The following is a 14,225-nucleotide window of genomic DNA, read 5'->3' as shown; positions in this document are numbered from 1 at the left end:
CAACTATACAATAACAAGTTAAGTTTGTTCTATTAGGTTGGATACATGAATCAAGCTATGCGATAATATTTCACAGCAGATCATGCTTAAATCAACTGTAGTAAACTGTAACCATGACCACATATAAACATCACAGTATTGTGGAATATTTAATCTGATAATGGGAGGATGCTAGAGATTGCAACTATTTATTTATTTAAGTCCATAGCTAGGCTAATAGATCTTAAACTGACATTTTCTTGAGCAAGAAATCTCTTTATTTTCTTAAGTGTATCACTAACATTGCATAGACCAACAACATCACTTGCTAACTAGCTAATTGTATGATTTAGTAAATCTCATTTGACAATGAATCTCATTTTGGGTGGTCATCTGCAAAGTGAAAATGAAAATGAAATTGTGGATATCTTACATAATAACTGGTTTCAAACTATTTATTAATTTTTTTTTATCTTCATATTGGGAGTACTAATTTATTTTTTTAATTATTTTTAAATAAAGAAAATTTTTGAATTTTTTGTCTTCAATGTATATATTTCAATTTTTATTCGTTTAAGTATTAGAAAGATAATTAAGATGATGAATTTGCTCTATTACAAACTATATGTATCACATAAATTCAAGTTAATTGCCAAGATAAGTAAACTAAATTACCAAATTGGCCTAAAGACTTCAAACAATCCAAATTGTTGAAAACAGAATGTACCTGGCAATTCTAACTGATCCAAAAATGAATCCATTTGTTCTGTAAATACAAATGACCAATAAGAGCAAAAAAAGGACACACAGCATAAAAATATTCCATAATGGTCAAGAGAATTTAACATAACCTTTAAACAAGGTAAATTATATAGCAATGGAAATTAAAATGCTTCATCTTTTTTCCTTTTTTCAATTAATTTTCAGTTCTTAGCAAACAAGCCTCCAAATCCACCATTCTTCTTCTTCTGCGGCACGGTGACGGAGTTCCTGCGGCCGCCATTAGTGGTTCCTCCGCCACTCTTGTCCTCAACCTTCTTGAGAATTGGATCAGTTTCAAGAAGCTGATCTTCCTTCTGCAAATTGCCAAGGATCCAATCAAGCAAACCCTTCTCTTCTTTGTTGCCACCAGAAGCACCTTTTGCTGCTGTTGCTGCAAAGACTCTACCTGTTGCTGGTGCAAATGACATGATCACTGAAGCCATTGATGAATTTTGATAGAAATGGAAAATGGGGTGGTTGGAAATTATGGAAAGTTTGGTTTTTTGGATAGTGGCAATGATAATATTGTATGTGTTTGTGGTTGGTTGTGGAAGGTCAATTTGGACCGTTGGATTGGATTTTGAATGGTTGAGATGGGAGCTGTGTGTTTATGTGGCACGAGTTCTCCACAAGTGTCTTATCTTCATTATATTTCTACTTTTTTTTTCTTTTTAAATAAAAAGCAAAACATTTTTGGCGAGTTGATGAGAAATTTTAACGAGATTTCTCAAATGTCATAAATGCATGATGTTGGTGACTAATAAAAAAATGTTAATTAAAATAAGAGTTTTCTCATTTTTTGTAGTGTAGATAAATAAGGAGTGAGTTATATATTAAATTTATTTTTTTTACTTGAAGATAATTAGTAATAAGTGTTTTCAGGATGTTTATTAAAGATATTAATAGGATAAATCACATATATAAGTAATTTTTCATTCACTATTACACCATTATCCTAAGTTGATTTTTGTTACGTATATATTTTATAAAAATCATTCTGATTTACTATTCGTTTTGAGAATGATTTTTATAAGATATATGTGTAACAAAAATTAATTTAGAACAACAGTATAATATTAAGTAGGAAATAATTTATTTAGGTGATTTACTCTTAAAAAAATTCAATATATTTACTGTAAGAAAAGTAGAAAACTTTTAAACCATAAAAAGCTCATTTAACTAAATTTATTAATTGTGATTACATAAACTGAATATGCCATAACCACGCAAATATTTTATATTTCTCCTCCAAGTAGAGTGCTCATTTTCGTTGTTTTTGGTCGAGGTTCATTTTCATGATTCACGAGGCATTGAATTTGCCGTGTGACAAAACCAGAACCATTGCCCCTTGTGTTTTGGTCTCCGTACGTTGAAATGGCCACTTCAATATGGGCCTCCAAATCAAGCTTCTCTTCTACCAATTTTGTAACTCAACATTTGGCCAAAATAGAAATATTGAGAAAGGAAATACCAAAATCCAATTTTAGTACCGCATTGCCAAAAACTAAAATGTAACTATGACCGGTCCAATTCTAGGGTGGTAGTAACTTGATGTGATGAGAAAAATATTTCAGTATTATATTTTGTTTAAGATGAAAATAAAGGTTGATATATTTAAAGTTACTAAAATACCCTTCTAATATTTGTTTTTATCCACTCCCCTCTCTCTTTTTCCCATTTGCTTTGCTCAAACTGCGGAAATGAACCGCCAAAAAGCCCAGAACTACGGTAAGAAGTAAAAAGTTGAGGACCACGTCCATCACCACCACATTCAAGTGTAGATCCACAAGCACATAACAAAACCCCATTGTGGCATTCACCACATTCCTCCCAACTACGTCGAAAGGTACTTTGGTGCCCAACACTCACCATCCAACCCACATCGTCCTCTTTCGTCTTTAGGGATGGCAATTTTCTCTGACGGAGCAGGTATGGGGCGGAAGCAGGAAGAGAGGTATCCACCCCGTGATACGCGTAAAATACCCGTATAGCTGGAATTAAATAAATATCCTTATAATATATATATATGTATGTATTATGATGGAAACAAAAACTTAATTCACGTCTCTCCCTCACTTTCTCATCAGATCACTCTCAGTCTCTCACTCTCTCAAGTCTCACCCTCTCCGTCTTTTTTCCTTTTTCTTTCTCCCTTGCCGCCGCTTACTTTCTTCCTCTCACTGAGTCGCCGGTATTGCTCTGTGCTTGCTTCTCACAGTGTTGGTGCCGCCTGCACCCGTGTCGCCGCTGCACCCACATTGTCGCTTCTACTCCGCGAAGACGAAGCTGCTCCAGCCATGCTTCTGCCATCACCAGCTTATTCAGATCTGTCATCACCAACTATGCCTATGCGTCCAGAAGAGAGGAGAGCCGTCTTCACGCCGTGCGTTTGAGGAGAAGAGAACTGTCACCACTTTGTCGCCGTCCAGAGGACAGGAGAGCCGTCTTCACGGCACACGCCTGAGGAGAACCGTCGCAGTTTTCGTCGCCGTCCAGAGGAGAGTTGTCTTGGTTGGCGCCGTTCATAGGAGATCCGCCTTTGTCGCCGTCCAGAGAAGAGCCGTCCTTCATCGCTGTCAGAGGAGAGCCGCTGCCGCTCACCTTCCTCCTCTCACTGCGTCGCTCACTGCTTTCTGCTCAAAGCTTTGGCGCCTCTGCCTCTGCCTCTGGTCCGCCTCTGCTCTTTCGTTTTAATGTATATTTTGATTTTTAATTGATGAAATTGCTACGATTTCAATTCTATTAATGTGAAATTGGAGTTAGGATTAAGTTTTGAATTCTGTTAATTGATAAATTTGGATTTAGAGATAAATTTTGTTGCTGTCAAATTGGATTTAGGGTTTAGAGAATTTTGTTACTGTGAAATCGGATTTAGGGTTTGGAGTTTGATTTCTTACTGGAAAAATGGAAAATTGGATTATAATACTCAGTTTAGGGTTTAGACTATGTTAAATGTTAATTATATTTTATTTTTCAATTTTTCTGTTTTTTAAATATTTTTGAATTTTTTTTAAATCCGTAGATATCCGCAGAGACCCCGATCCCCGGTGGATACGGGGTCCCCGTTACCCGTCACGGGGACGCGGGGGAGGGGGGACGGATTTTGGGTGGCGGGGGCTGGGGACGGGGGGCATGTCCCTGCCCCCATGGGGACCCATTGCCATCCCTATTCGTCTCCTACCTCTTCTCTCACTCTCTCCAATCCTTCTCCACCATCGCCTTCACCTCCCAAAACGCAATTCAAGCCTTCCACATCGCTGTTGCCGCCGCCCTCCACGCATCCACCCGCTCTCTCATTCTGGCCACCACTTCATCGTCGCGGCCCTCCGAAAGGACTCCCAGCTCATTGACATCGAATTCCTCTCTAAAATCTGTGCTAATTCTTCACACAAAGGAAAGAATCTCTAATGAGAAGAACGATCTTCTGAGAGAAAGAAATCCTAATCTGAGCCCTACCAACGGGATAAATTTGAAAAATAAAAAATGAGAGCTTTAACAAATAAAATGTCATTAAAATTTTAATCTCGTTTTTAAAAAATTTGAGTTTTGTTTTCACTTTTTACAGGTATCAAAAAGACTGAAATTTTATGTGACTAAAATTTCAATTTTTAACTACCAAATATAATATTAAATCCCAATTTTAATTTCAATACTCCATACTAAACACATTCTTAAAGATGTATTGCAGTTGATGTAATGGTACAGTGGAGGAATTATTGGCCTCCTTGAGAGATGTACACAGGTTTAAATCCTAGTTAAATTAAGAAGTAAATAGTATGTTATAGACTTGTAGACCATAAAAAAAATATTTGAATCAAAATGAAATTAAAATTGATTTAATTTTAAAATTAAATTCTTTGTTTAGAATGAATAAAAATAAGAATTGCATTAATTTGTAAATCACTAAATCCATAATATTTCTATGATAATCAACTCAAATCTCTTTATTTTTTTACATAATTTAATTTAAATTGCAATGATTTGGTTGTTAAAAATATAAAAAGTTATTTTTTACCTTTTAGGTATTAATATATATATATAAAAAAATGAGTTTAGAGAAAAAAAGGTGGTAGATAAAAGTTTTTGATTGCAGGTAGAATTGATTTGGGTTTGGATAAGAATGAGAATCGAATTGATTAAATTTTAATTGGTTTGAATTTAAAATTTTTTTGTAAGCAAATCTAAATAAATATCGAATCGATTAAATCATTACAAGAAAAATACTGAGTGCCGTCAGATTTTTTGTCGGATTTAGCAGCTCATGTTAGCGACGAAATTACCCGCATATTTATCATCGGATTCTGTTTTTTGATGGTAACTTCGATGGTAATAATTGAAGGGAATAGCGAAAAATAAACGCCACGATTATCGTCGGATTTATAGGTGGATAAATCCGACAGTAACCTTGATTAGTGAAACGTTATGTGTTCACGAAGTTGTACCGTCAAATAAATCCGCCTATAAATCCGATAGTAAACGTGCCTTAAATTCGAACTCCGAACCCTCTTCCCCTTTATTTTGAATTACTCTCTTTCTACTCACCCTCTCGCCTCCCATTTTCTCTATCCCTCTCATCTCTCCCTCAATATTCTCTCTATCAGCCTCTTCCGATGGCCCTCTCTCGTTGTTCGGCTCTCCTCTTCTTCGTCTCTCTGTGTCGTTTTCGCTGAATCGTCATTGCTGGTGCCGCTTCTGCTGTCGCTGCTCCCTCCTGGTAAGACCCCCTTCTCCCTCTTCTTAAAATTGGTTCTGGCTTGGTATTATGAATTTTTTTATGACCATTGATATTGGATGGTGTTGGAAGTTGAGAATAGATTCTAAATTGATTTGTTTGTTGTGTTGTTTGAATTCTATGTTTAGTAAATAGTGGTAATAAGAGCTAAGATGATAATTTAGGATCAGTTAGCAAACTTATAAAAATTAGTTTGATGATGAACAAATTAAAACACCTAATTAATTAGGTATTCAACTAATTAGTTAACAAAATAAATCATATAAGTCCTAATAGAACTTAAATTTAGAGATAACTACATATTTTCAACTTTAGTTTAATAAGATCTAGTAATTTATACAAACTAGAATTTAAAGTGTTGATTTGAATTTATAAAAGTATGTGAAGTAATAGGTTTTAGAGTGATTTAGGCCTTTGGTTTAATATTTTGGTTAGAATAAAAGCTTTATACTTAGATAATATTTAATCTAATCTTGAGAGTGGAGTTAGAAAGAGAACAATATTGATATTAGACTAAAATGATTGGTAATTTGGTATCCTTAAGGTTAAGTAACTAAGGATTGAAAATGGAAATGTTCTAAATTAAAATCTTTATTGAATTTTCAATGCTTGATGATATGCATGCTTTAGTAGTTCTAAAGTTTGAGAATAGATTCTCTAATGGATTAGTTAGGTTTAGACTGAAGGGTTCTAACTTTGTAAAATTTCGTATTTTATTATTGTTTGTTAAGTTATTTTTCATGTGTTGTGGTTGTTTTTGAATTTTAATTTATAATTAATTCTTCTTAGAGTTTGTTTTGATTGTTGTGCAGTTTATTACTATGAAGGTTAGCACTTTTTAGGGGAGGTTATGTCAAAATCTTTTTCAAAAGTATAAATGTGGGGAGATTTGTATTATTGGTATGCTCTTTGCAAACATGACGACAGGTAAACGTGTCACGAATCGATCTCGTGGTCGTAGTAGTGGGAGGATTTCTACTGGTACCCCTAAAACTTCTCAGTCGTCCCCCTCTACTTCGACTACCCCTGTGACGTTACAGGCAATGGGTGCACAGGACCAGCTGTTTATCGTGGTCCCTAACCCCAACTACGTGGCTCCTTCTGATGCGCCACCCACACAACCAGGAAGTCATCTGGCTGCTTCACCAGAGTGGACTCCTCCACCACCTCCATCCGATCAGCAGCCCACTATTTCGACGATGACGCCTCCAGTGATAGACATTGCGGTGTCAGAATCCTCTCACGGATCCCAACCAGATGTCCCTCCACCACCTTTTATCATACGGATGACAATTTGGCTTGATGGTTTGATAGCATGAGTACTATTTTAAATCTTTTATATGCAAACTACTTTGTGGAGATTATTCAACATATGTGGTTATTAATCTTAAGTTTTTTATTTTAGTTAGTTAGTTTAATTTAGTTACACTCAATTTTCTAGTTTTAGTAGATTTAGGTTGTTAAGATAGGTTCGATTTAGATTAGTAGGTTTGAATTGTTGAAAGTATTTGAGAATTCTTGATTGCTGATGGATGTTGCTGCTTAAGTAATATAATTTCATATTTGTTTGTTTGTGAATTATTTAAGTGAATTGTTGATGGATAGAGTTTTTGACGCATTCTAATTATAGATGAAACTCTGTTGAAATTTTTAAAAAATCTAAACATAATTGAAGTTTATAGATTACTTCAAATATTTTTTTAGTAAACTATTAATCTTAAGTTTTTTATTTATAGGTTTGTGCCAAATAACAATGCATGTACACAAGAGTGTACTAATGTCATCCAGCTAACCATGGTCGAGCTACAAGAAGATCTCTACTGAGACCAGAGAGCGATGATTTCAAAAGTGGACAGTAAAAACTCAACATGTTCAAACTTTAGTTTATATCTTCTATTTTGTTTAATTATATATTTAATTTCGATTGACTAGTGCTAAATGTTCTTTGTGTAGGAGAAATTTATATGGGACAAGACTCACGATGCCATGATCAGGAAGATCTTCGACCATCGGATGGCTAGGCGACTTCAGCAACTGTATGTTCATTGGGGGACTAATGAAGGGTTCAGGCGTCACTGTCTCACAAACAGAGCTAACAGGGTCTCGGCCAGGTCGTCAAATTATACTGGTGGGTCAGCGACTTTCATAAAGACAAAGGCCAAGCTGGTAAGTAACTTGTTTCATTTTGTTATTAAGTTCGTTTTGTCTTTGAAATATAATATAATTATTACTTGATTTAACATGTTGTATCAACCTGCATAGTCTAAGCCATTGAGTCGTGATGCGACAATGGCAGAGACTTTCAAGTATACTCATACCTTGAAGGAGAACAAGGAGATATTTGCTTTTCAGCGGTCTGCGGATCATTATGTGAGTAAATATCATGTGGTATAAAATTTTCAAATGACTGCAGTCCTAATCATAGCATGTGTTGCACAAGAGTCATACACACAAAGATTGGAGGCCACAATCCAGTAATCTCAGCAGACTGGAGAGGACGGCAACAATTCCATTGCATCAGAAGTCAATCCTGACATAGTTTGGCGCGAGACCGCATCTAAGCCGTACATGAACCATGTCTACGGGGTGGGATCGTTCTTCGCTGACAACCTCTGCACCTCCACAATGAGACCTTCATTTGCCTCTGCCACCAGCCGACCCATTGATCCCAAGGACGACGTCAATTTGAAGGAGCAGGTGCTGGAGCTCACCCGGAGCCTTCACCAACAGGCTCAGCAGCTGCAGCAGTCTGAGAAGAGGTATCAGGAGTTCGTCACATGCGTGTTAGACACACATTCCCTCAGGCTGGAGTGGACGTGGGAGCTGGAGTAGCTTCAGCGGTTGGAGCAACAGATGGCGATGTACCAAGATTAGATGCATGCCAGTGGCAGCGGCATTGCTAGAGGGGCACTGACATCACCGTCTAGTCTGCCGCCTCAGCAGGACCAGCGAGATAACAACGACGACGACTATCAGGATATTTATTTATTAGAGTTTTGTTTTAGATTGTTTCATTGTATTTTATTTATTTGACCTTTAATTTTTTTTGTACAATTGATATTTAATTTACCATATTTGGTTCCTATTATTTAAAATCTGAACACTAATTGTGCGAAAAACAAATTTAAATAAAAAAATTGACCACCTATTGTATTAAAAAAAAAACTAGATTTACCGTCGAATTTACCGGAAAATAATCTGACAGTAATTAGGCGGGAAAGAAAATAGTGGAGCGCCAAAATTACCGGCGAAAATTTTTTGTCGGTAATTATCGGAGGAATAAAAAAAGAATCCGTCGTAGAATCCGACGGTAACTACCGACAAATTGAAAAATCCAACAGTAATTTGTTACTGGTGAGGGTTATACCGTCGGATTATTTCCAATGGAAAATTTATCAATAAATATATTGTCGGCGGATATTTTCGTTATTTCGCTAGTAAATCTGATGACACGCAACGTTTTTCTTGTAAGGAATCCAAGTTGGATCACATTGGGTAATCGGGTACCTACCTGATTGAAATAAAATTTAAAATTCCAACTGAAAAACATATAGAAAAAAAATTATGTAAATAATATGTAATAGTAAAAAAAAAAAGAGCAATACATCAACAAAGTTATACTTAAATATATATCATAATTTGGATTAAAACGAAATAAAATTGTATATATATTATTATTCTTTTTTTAAAATTAATACAAACCTAATTGGAGAATCAATCGAGTTGATTCGAATTTTACAATTTTAAAATCAATACCTGAATCAATTAAGGTCAGATTTAATCGAATCAGATCGATCTTAGTCCGTAATTAAATTATCCGTACACGTGAATACTAGTGGTAGAAATTAGGCGGCCGTCAACGATGGTCCAGCGGTGGTTGGCAGGGTCTCGCAGTGTACAACCTTAGTTAATCAGATTTTTAATAATAAGGTTTAGACGACTATGGTTTTCAAACAATTTTTTGGTTAGTATCAACACATGATTTGTTTAGTATCTTACAAATGCACAAATTAAATGCAATAATATTAGAATTATAACTCCCTATTTAACTAGTTGAAATTTTTTATTTTCGTTTGCAAGACTCGTTTAAACTTTATGCAGCCTAACTGCCTAAGTTTCCAGGAACCGCTACCTACAGCCACTATGATATGTGAATTGAAGTGTGAAAACTTTTCCGCTTATATACATAGCATTTGAATTAGACAGCAGTTGACAACATATCTATCTATAACAATATATAAAGCGAATAGAGAAGTTTGGTATCCAATTTTTTTTCCTATTTTACCCTTATCTTTAGAATCTAAAATTACATATTCAGTCACGTAACCACGTTCTGTAAATTCTGCATTAACCCACGAGAGAATTATGTAACTGCTTCATTTTTAATTGTGAGAGAAATTTAAAAAAACTGCTCACTTTCAATCGTAAAGTAAGATTATAAAAACTGCTCCACTTGCAATTGTTTGTTTTTCTTTTCGTTTCTTACCTTATGTTTTGATAGACAAATAGAAATAAAAAATTCAATAAATCAACAATTATGGCAATGTCAACCCATTTGGACAGAATATGCTAGGCGAAGAAGACAAAACATAAGCAACAACAACACCTAGATAGAAGACGTGCAACTTATCGAGAGATGATTCGACAAAGAAAATAAGTTGCTATATCTACAACTCCTATCCCAACTCCATTGTCAAGCACAGTTAAAGTTACCGATTAACTATAAATATAGGTGTAGTCCGATTAACTACAATTAGACAAATGACCAGAGTCACTAACGATCCTCAATTTGTTACAGGTAACATATAACATGACATGTATAATGATAAGTTTTAATATTGCTCTTGATGGGAGAGGTTTGTTATTAAAAGAAATTGTCCTGTACAATCGTCAGTTAATATAAAAAAAACTTCCACCCATTTCAAACAGCAACTTCATCAAAAGTTTTCTATTGGATGTAAATCATTGTTGTGAATTTTTAAAGAATAAAAGTAAAATAATTTAAATAGATTTATTATTAAAAAAAAATTCGTACATTCGTCAAATATGTTGAATAAAAAAATTTCTATGCATCTTTTATCGTTGCTTCATTAAAATTTTTTTATTGGATGTAAATTATTCATGCAGAATTTTTGCGATGGATATGCTTTTGAAAGAATAAAAGTAAAATAGTTTAACAGGGCAATATTTTTTTTTTAAATTACACAATAATTTTGTACCAATATCTATAACAATATATAATGGCAATATATGAATTTGGTGTCCAAGATTTCTTTCCAGTATTACCCTTTTTAATCAACTTCTCCACTTAATGTCAGTTATTCATTTATGAAAAACTCTCATTACTCCACTTGACCACCTTAACGTAATTTTCACCTGTTATCCTTCACCTTTTACCCATTTTTCTCTTCTTATCTCATTTTTATTAATATTATTGAATACATTAATAGATTTTAAAAATATATTAATCTCATGCCAATAATAAATTTGCTTTTAAACATTCAGATACTCATAATAATAGTAAAATTGATCCAAATTAAAATAATAAATAGAACTGTAATAATATTAGTGGATATAAATTATTATTTTTTAAAAGCTTTAATTCATTGTTAGTAAACTTTCAATTATATCTAACATTAGAAAAAATAAGATATAAAAATGAGATATCTAAAAAGGGATATTGATTATAGTTAATATCAATAAATTAAATTATAGTTAATAAACAAAAAACAATAGTTAATAAGAGGAGGATTATAAAAAATAATAGGATTATTTTTTTCAATTTATATACGTTAATCTTTTTCTTATAGGTAATGCTTAACTTATTTTTAATATATATTTTATTTTTTAATATCTAAGGTGATTAATTTTGTGATTAATTTTTAATATACACTTATCATAATTGGTTAACTACTATTCATCATTTAAAAGTTATTTTATAATAATAATAATAATAATAATAATAATAATAATAATATATCAATCTACTTAACAACTTAAATTTTTGAAAAATAAATAATTTTATGACACATAATATTTTCTATACAATTTCTTAACATAAATTTCTACAGCCCAACTCTATTCGTGGACATAGTATTTTAGTTTGTATTTCGAATTAATTAGTTAGCTTCCAGAAGAAAAGGGCTGAGAAAGGAACATCATGGGTTGGTGCATGTAGTTTGCCATAGAAAAAGGGACCATATACGATAAGTTTCCTATGTTATTTTTTATTTAGTGGTTTGCACATGTTTTTCTCTCAGGTTGACAAGTCCATATAATAGTATATGGGTTGGTACATAGAATTTTTTTTTTCTATTATTGGTTATATTTTCCCAAATTTTGAAACAAACTCATAATTTCTCATTTTGGATAAACCGTTTCTAACTACTCTTTCTCTTGCACTTTACACTATATTTGCCAGCTACTAATACAACAATGAAAGAAAGAAAAAGAAAAGGTTGGCAAGCATATTTACCAAAGTAGCCATGTTTGTGCACTTGTTGACTTTCTTATATATATATATATATATATATATCTTGGATGGCTTGAATAATTATAGTAACATATTGCCACACCAAAAATGATTATTGCAGTGTCACTCCATGTCACTTAATTTTTGTATACTTTTATTAATATATAATGTTTTACATAAATGAATGATTCAGAGGTGTACTGTATGTAATTGTACATATACAACATATATTTTATAGTCTCTGATCGTCACGTTTTTATTGTTGTGATTCCAATAAATACTATCAATTTTATGTTTTTTTGTTGTGACTCCATATTTTTTGGTGACTTATCAAATTTATGTTTAATCAAATAAATATAAACAAATTAAATTTAAAACAAATTATTATTTAGTTTTCAAAAAAATATAATATTATATGTATAAATAATAAGTTCTTTAGTTTTATAGATGCACTAGTATTTAATGTTTTTACTTAAAAAGTTTACATAATTAACTCACTACAGAATTCATTTTTAATATCACTAAGATCATATTTTTAATAGTCAATTGTTATACTTGCACTATAAGAAAAATGTTAAGTATCATCAGATTTACTGTTGGATTCATCAAAAAATAAATCCGCCGATAATAAAGTGATCGTCGAATTTATTGTTGTCCTAGTTGACGGTATAAACATCGCTGGAAATTGTTTACCAGCAGATTTTTTTCGTCCGATACTAATTACTGGCGAACTTTTCGCCGGTATTTTTAATGGATTTGTCGAGACTGAGTTGATGATTACCGTCAGATTAATCCCACAGTAACTTTGGCGCCATTTCTCGTGCTTAGGCGACAAGTTACCGTCGGATATATCTGACAGTAAATCCTACGATAATATTTTTAATTTTTTGGCACAGTTAAGCCATAATTAGTAGTCAAATTAAAACTCTTATTAACAAAATTGTTAGCAGAAATCTAAAAGTAGCAGAAATTAACAAATTATTTTATTAAAAATAAATAGTCTGAATACAATAAAATATCACAGAAGTAGAATACAATGAATTAGAAAAACAAGGAAATGAAATCCCTACAGATCCCGGTAATCGTCGTCGTCGTGGTCCCCCTGCTGAGGCAGTGGAGTAGGTGCTAATGTCGGTGCCCCACCAGCAGCGTTGCTGCTACCTCCAACACGCATCTGCTAGCTGTACACCTCCATCTGCTCTCACAACTGATCTAGCTGCTCCAACTTCAATTCTGAGATAATGGCAATGCCTCCTCCCACGCGTGCAAGAAGGTCATTGTACCTCTGCTCAGACTGCTTCGCTTGCTAGTGAAGCTCTTATATCAACTTCTGCACTTCTTCCTTCAAGTCGACAACTTTCTGGGGATTGGAAGGGCTGGTGGCAGAAGTAGAGGTACAGGCAGAGGAAGCCACCAACGCGGAGGAGTGAAGGTCACTGGCGAAGAACGACCCCAACCCGAAGCGGCGATTCTTGTGAGGCTCAGAGGTGGTCTCACGCCAAATCCTATTAGGATCTACCACTGAGGTCTCGGAGCTGGCTTCGTCGTTCCCACTAGGCGGCTGAGCTTGTTACGTCACGGCCTCCAACCTCTGCATATAATCCTTCTGTGTCACACACGTCGTGATTAGGATAACAGTTAAATAATTGTCTTGAAACCAAGCAAATATATAAATTTGAAACTTAGAGTTAATTTAAACTCATATAATGGGCCGCTGACTGCTCGTTAGCAAATCTCTCCTTGTTGGCCTTCAAAGTATAGGTATACTTGAAGGAATCTGCCAGTGTCGCCTCACAATCTAACGACTTAGACTACAAATTAATATATCAACCAATAAAATAAATAAAAAATTAAACAACTAGTTAAAGTAACTACTAAAACATTAAACAATGACAAAATTCTTACCGGTCTACTCTTCGTCTTCATGAAGGTTGGCGACCCACCCGTATACTTTGACAACCTAGGCGAAACCCTGTTAGCGACGTTCGTCAAATGGCGATGCTTGAACCCCTCATCATCATGAGTAAAATAGGCCTCCAGATCCTTCTTGATAGCTGGACAGATCCACGACGTTAGATGGTCGCGGTCATTACAACGTCGCTCATCATCTGTGGATGAAAATGTTTAGCTGCCCAGTGGTTGTAGATATTCCTGATCATGAGATTATGCTCTGAATCCCATATGAATTTTAACTTCACAAAGTGATTCACCAGCATTAGTTAGTCGGAATAAAATACAGTTAATTAATTTAACATTATTGGGTTCTTACCGCCCACTTCT

The 14,225-nt window shown here is 34.0% G+C and overlaps 1 protein-coding gene across 1 annotated transcript; it reads right to left on the bottom strand.

Annotated features, from left to right (window-relative positions):
* Nucleotides 1-686: 686 nt before the first annotated feature.
* LOC107608346 (uncharacterized) lies at nt 687-1,252 on the bottom strand. The gene has a single exon (XM_016310185.3). It carries the CDS (start codon nt 1,182-1,184, stop codon nt 903-905), a length of 282 nt encoding a protein of 93 aa, XP_016165671.1. The 5' UTR covers nt 1,185-1,252; the 3' UTR covers nt 687-902.
* Nucleotides 1,253-14,225: the final 12,973 nt, after the last annotated feature.

This window comes from Arachis ipaensis, chromosome B1 (assembly GCF_059453495.1).
Source record: "Arachis ipaensis isolate K30076 ecotype BB chromosome B1, ASM5945349v1, whole genome shotgun sequence".
Lineage (NCBI taxonomy): Eukaryota > Viridiplantae > Streptophyta > Magnoliopsida > Fabales > Fabaceae > Arachis > Arachis ipaensis.
The sequence above is the reverse complement of the archived record's forward strand: the minus strand, read 5'-3'. Positions and strand labels throughout refer to the sequence as shown.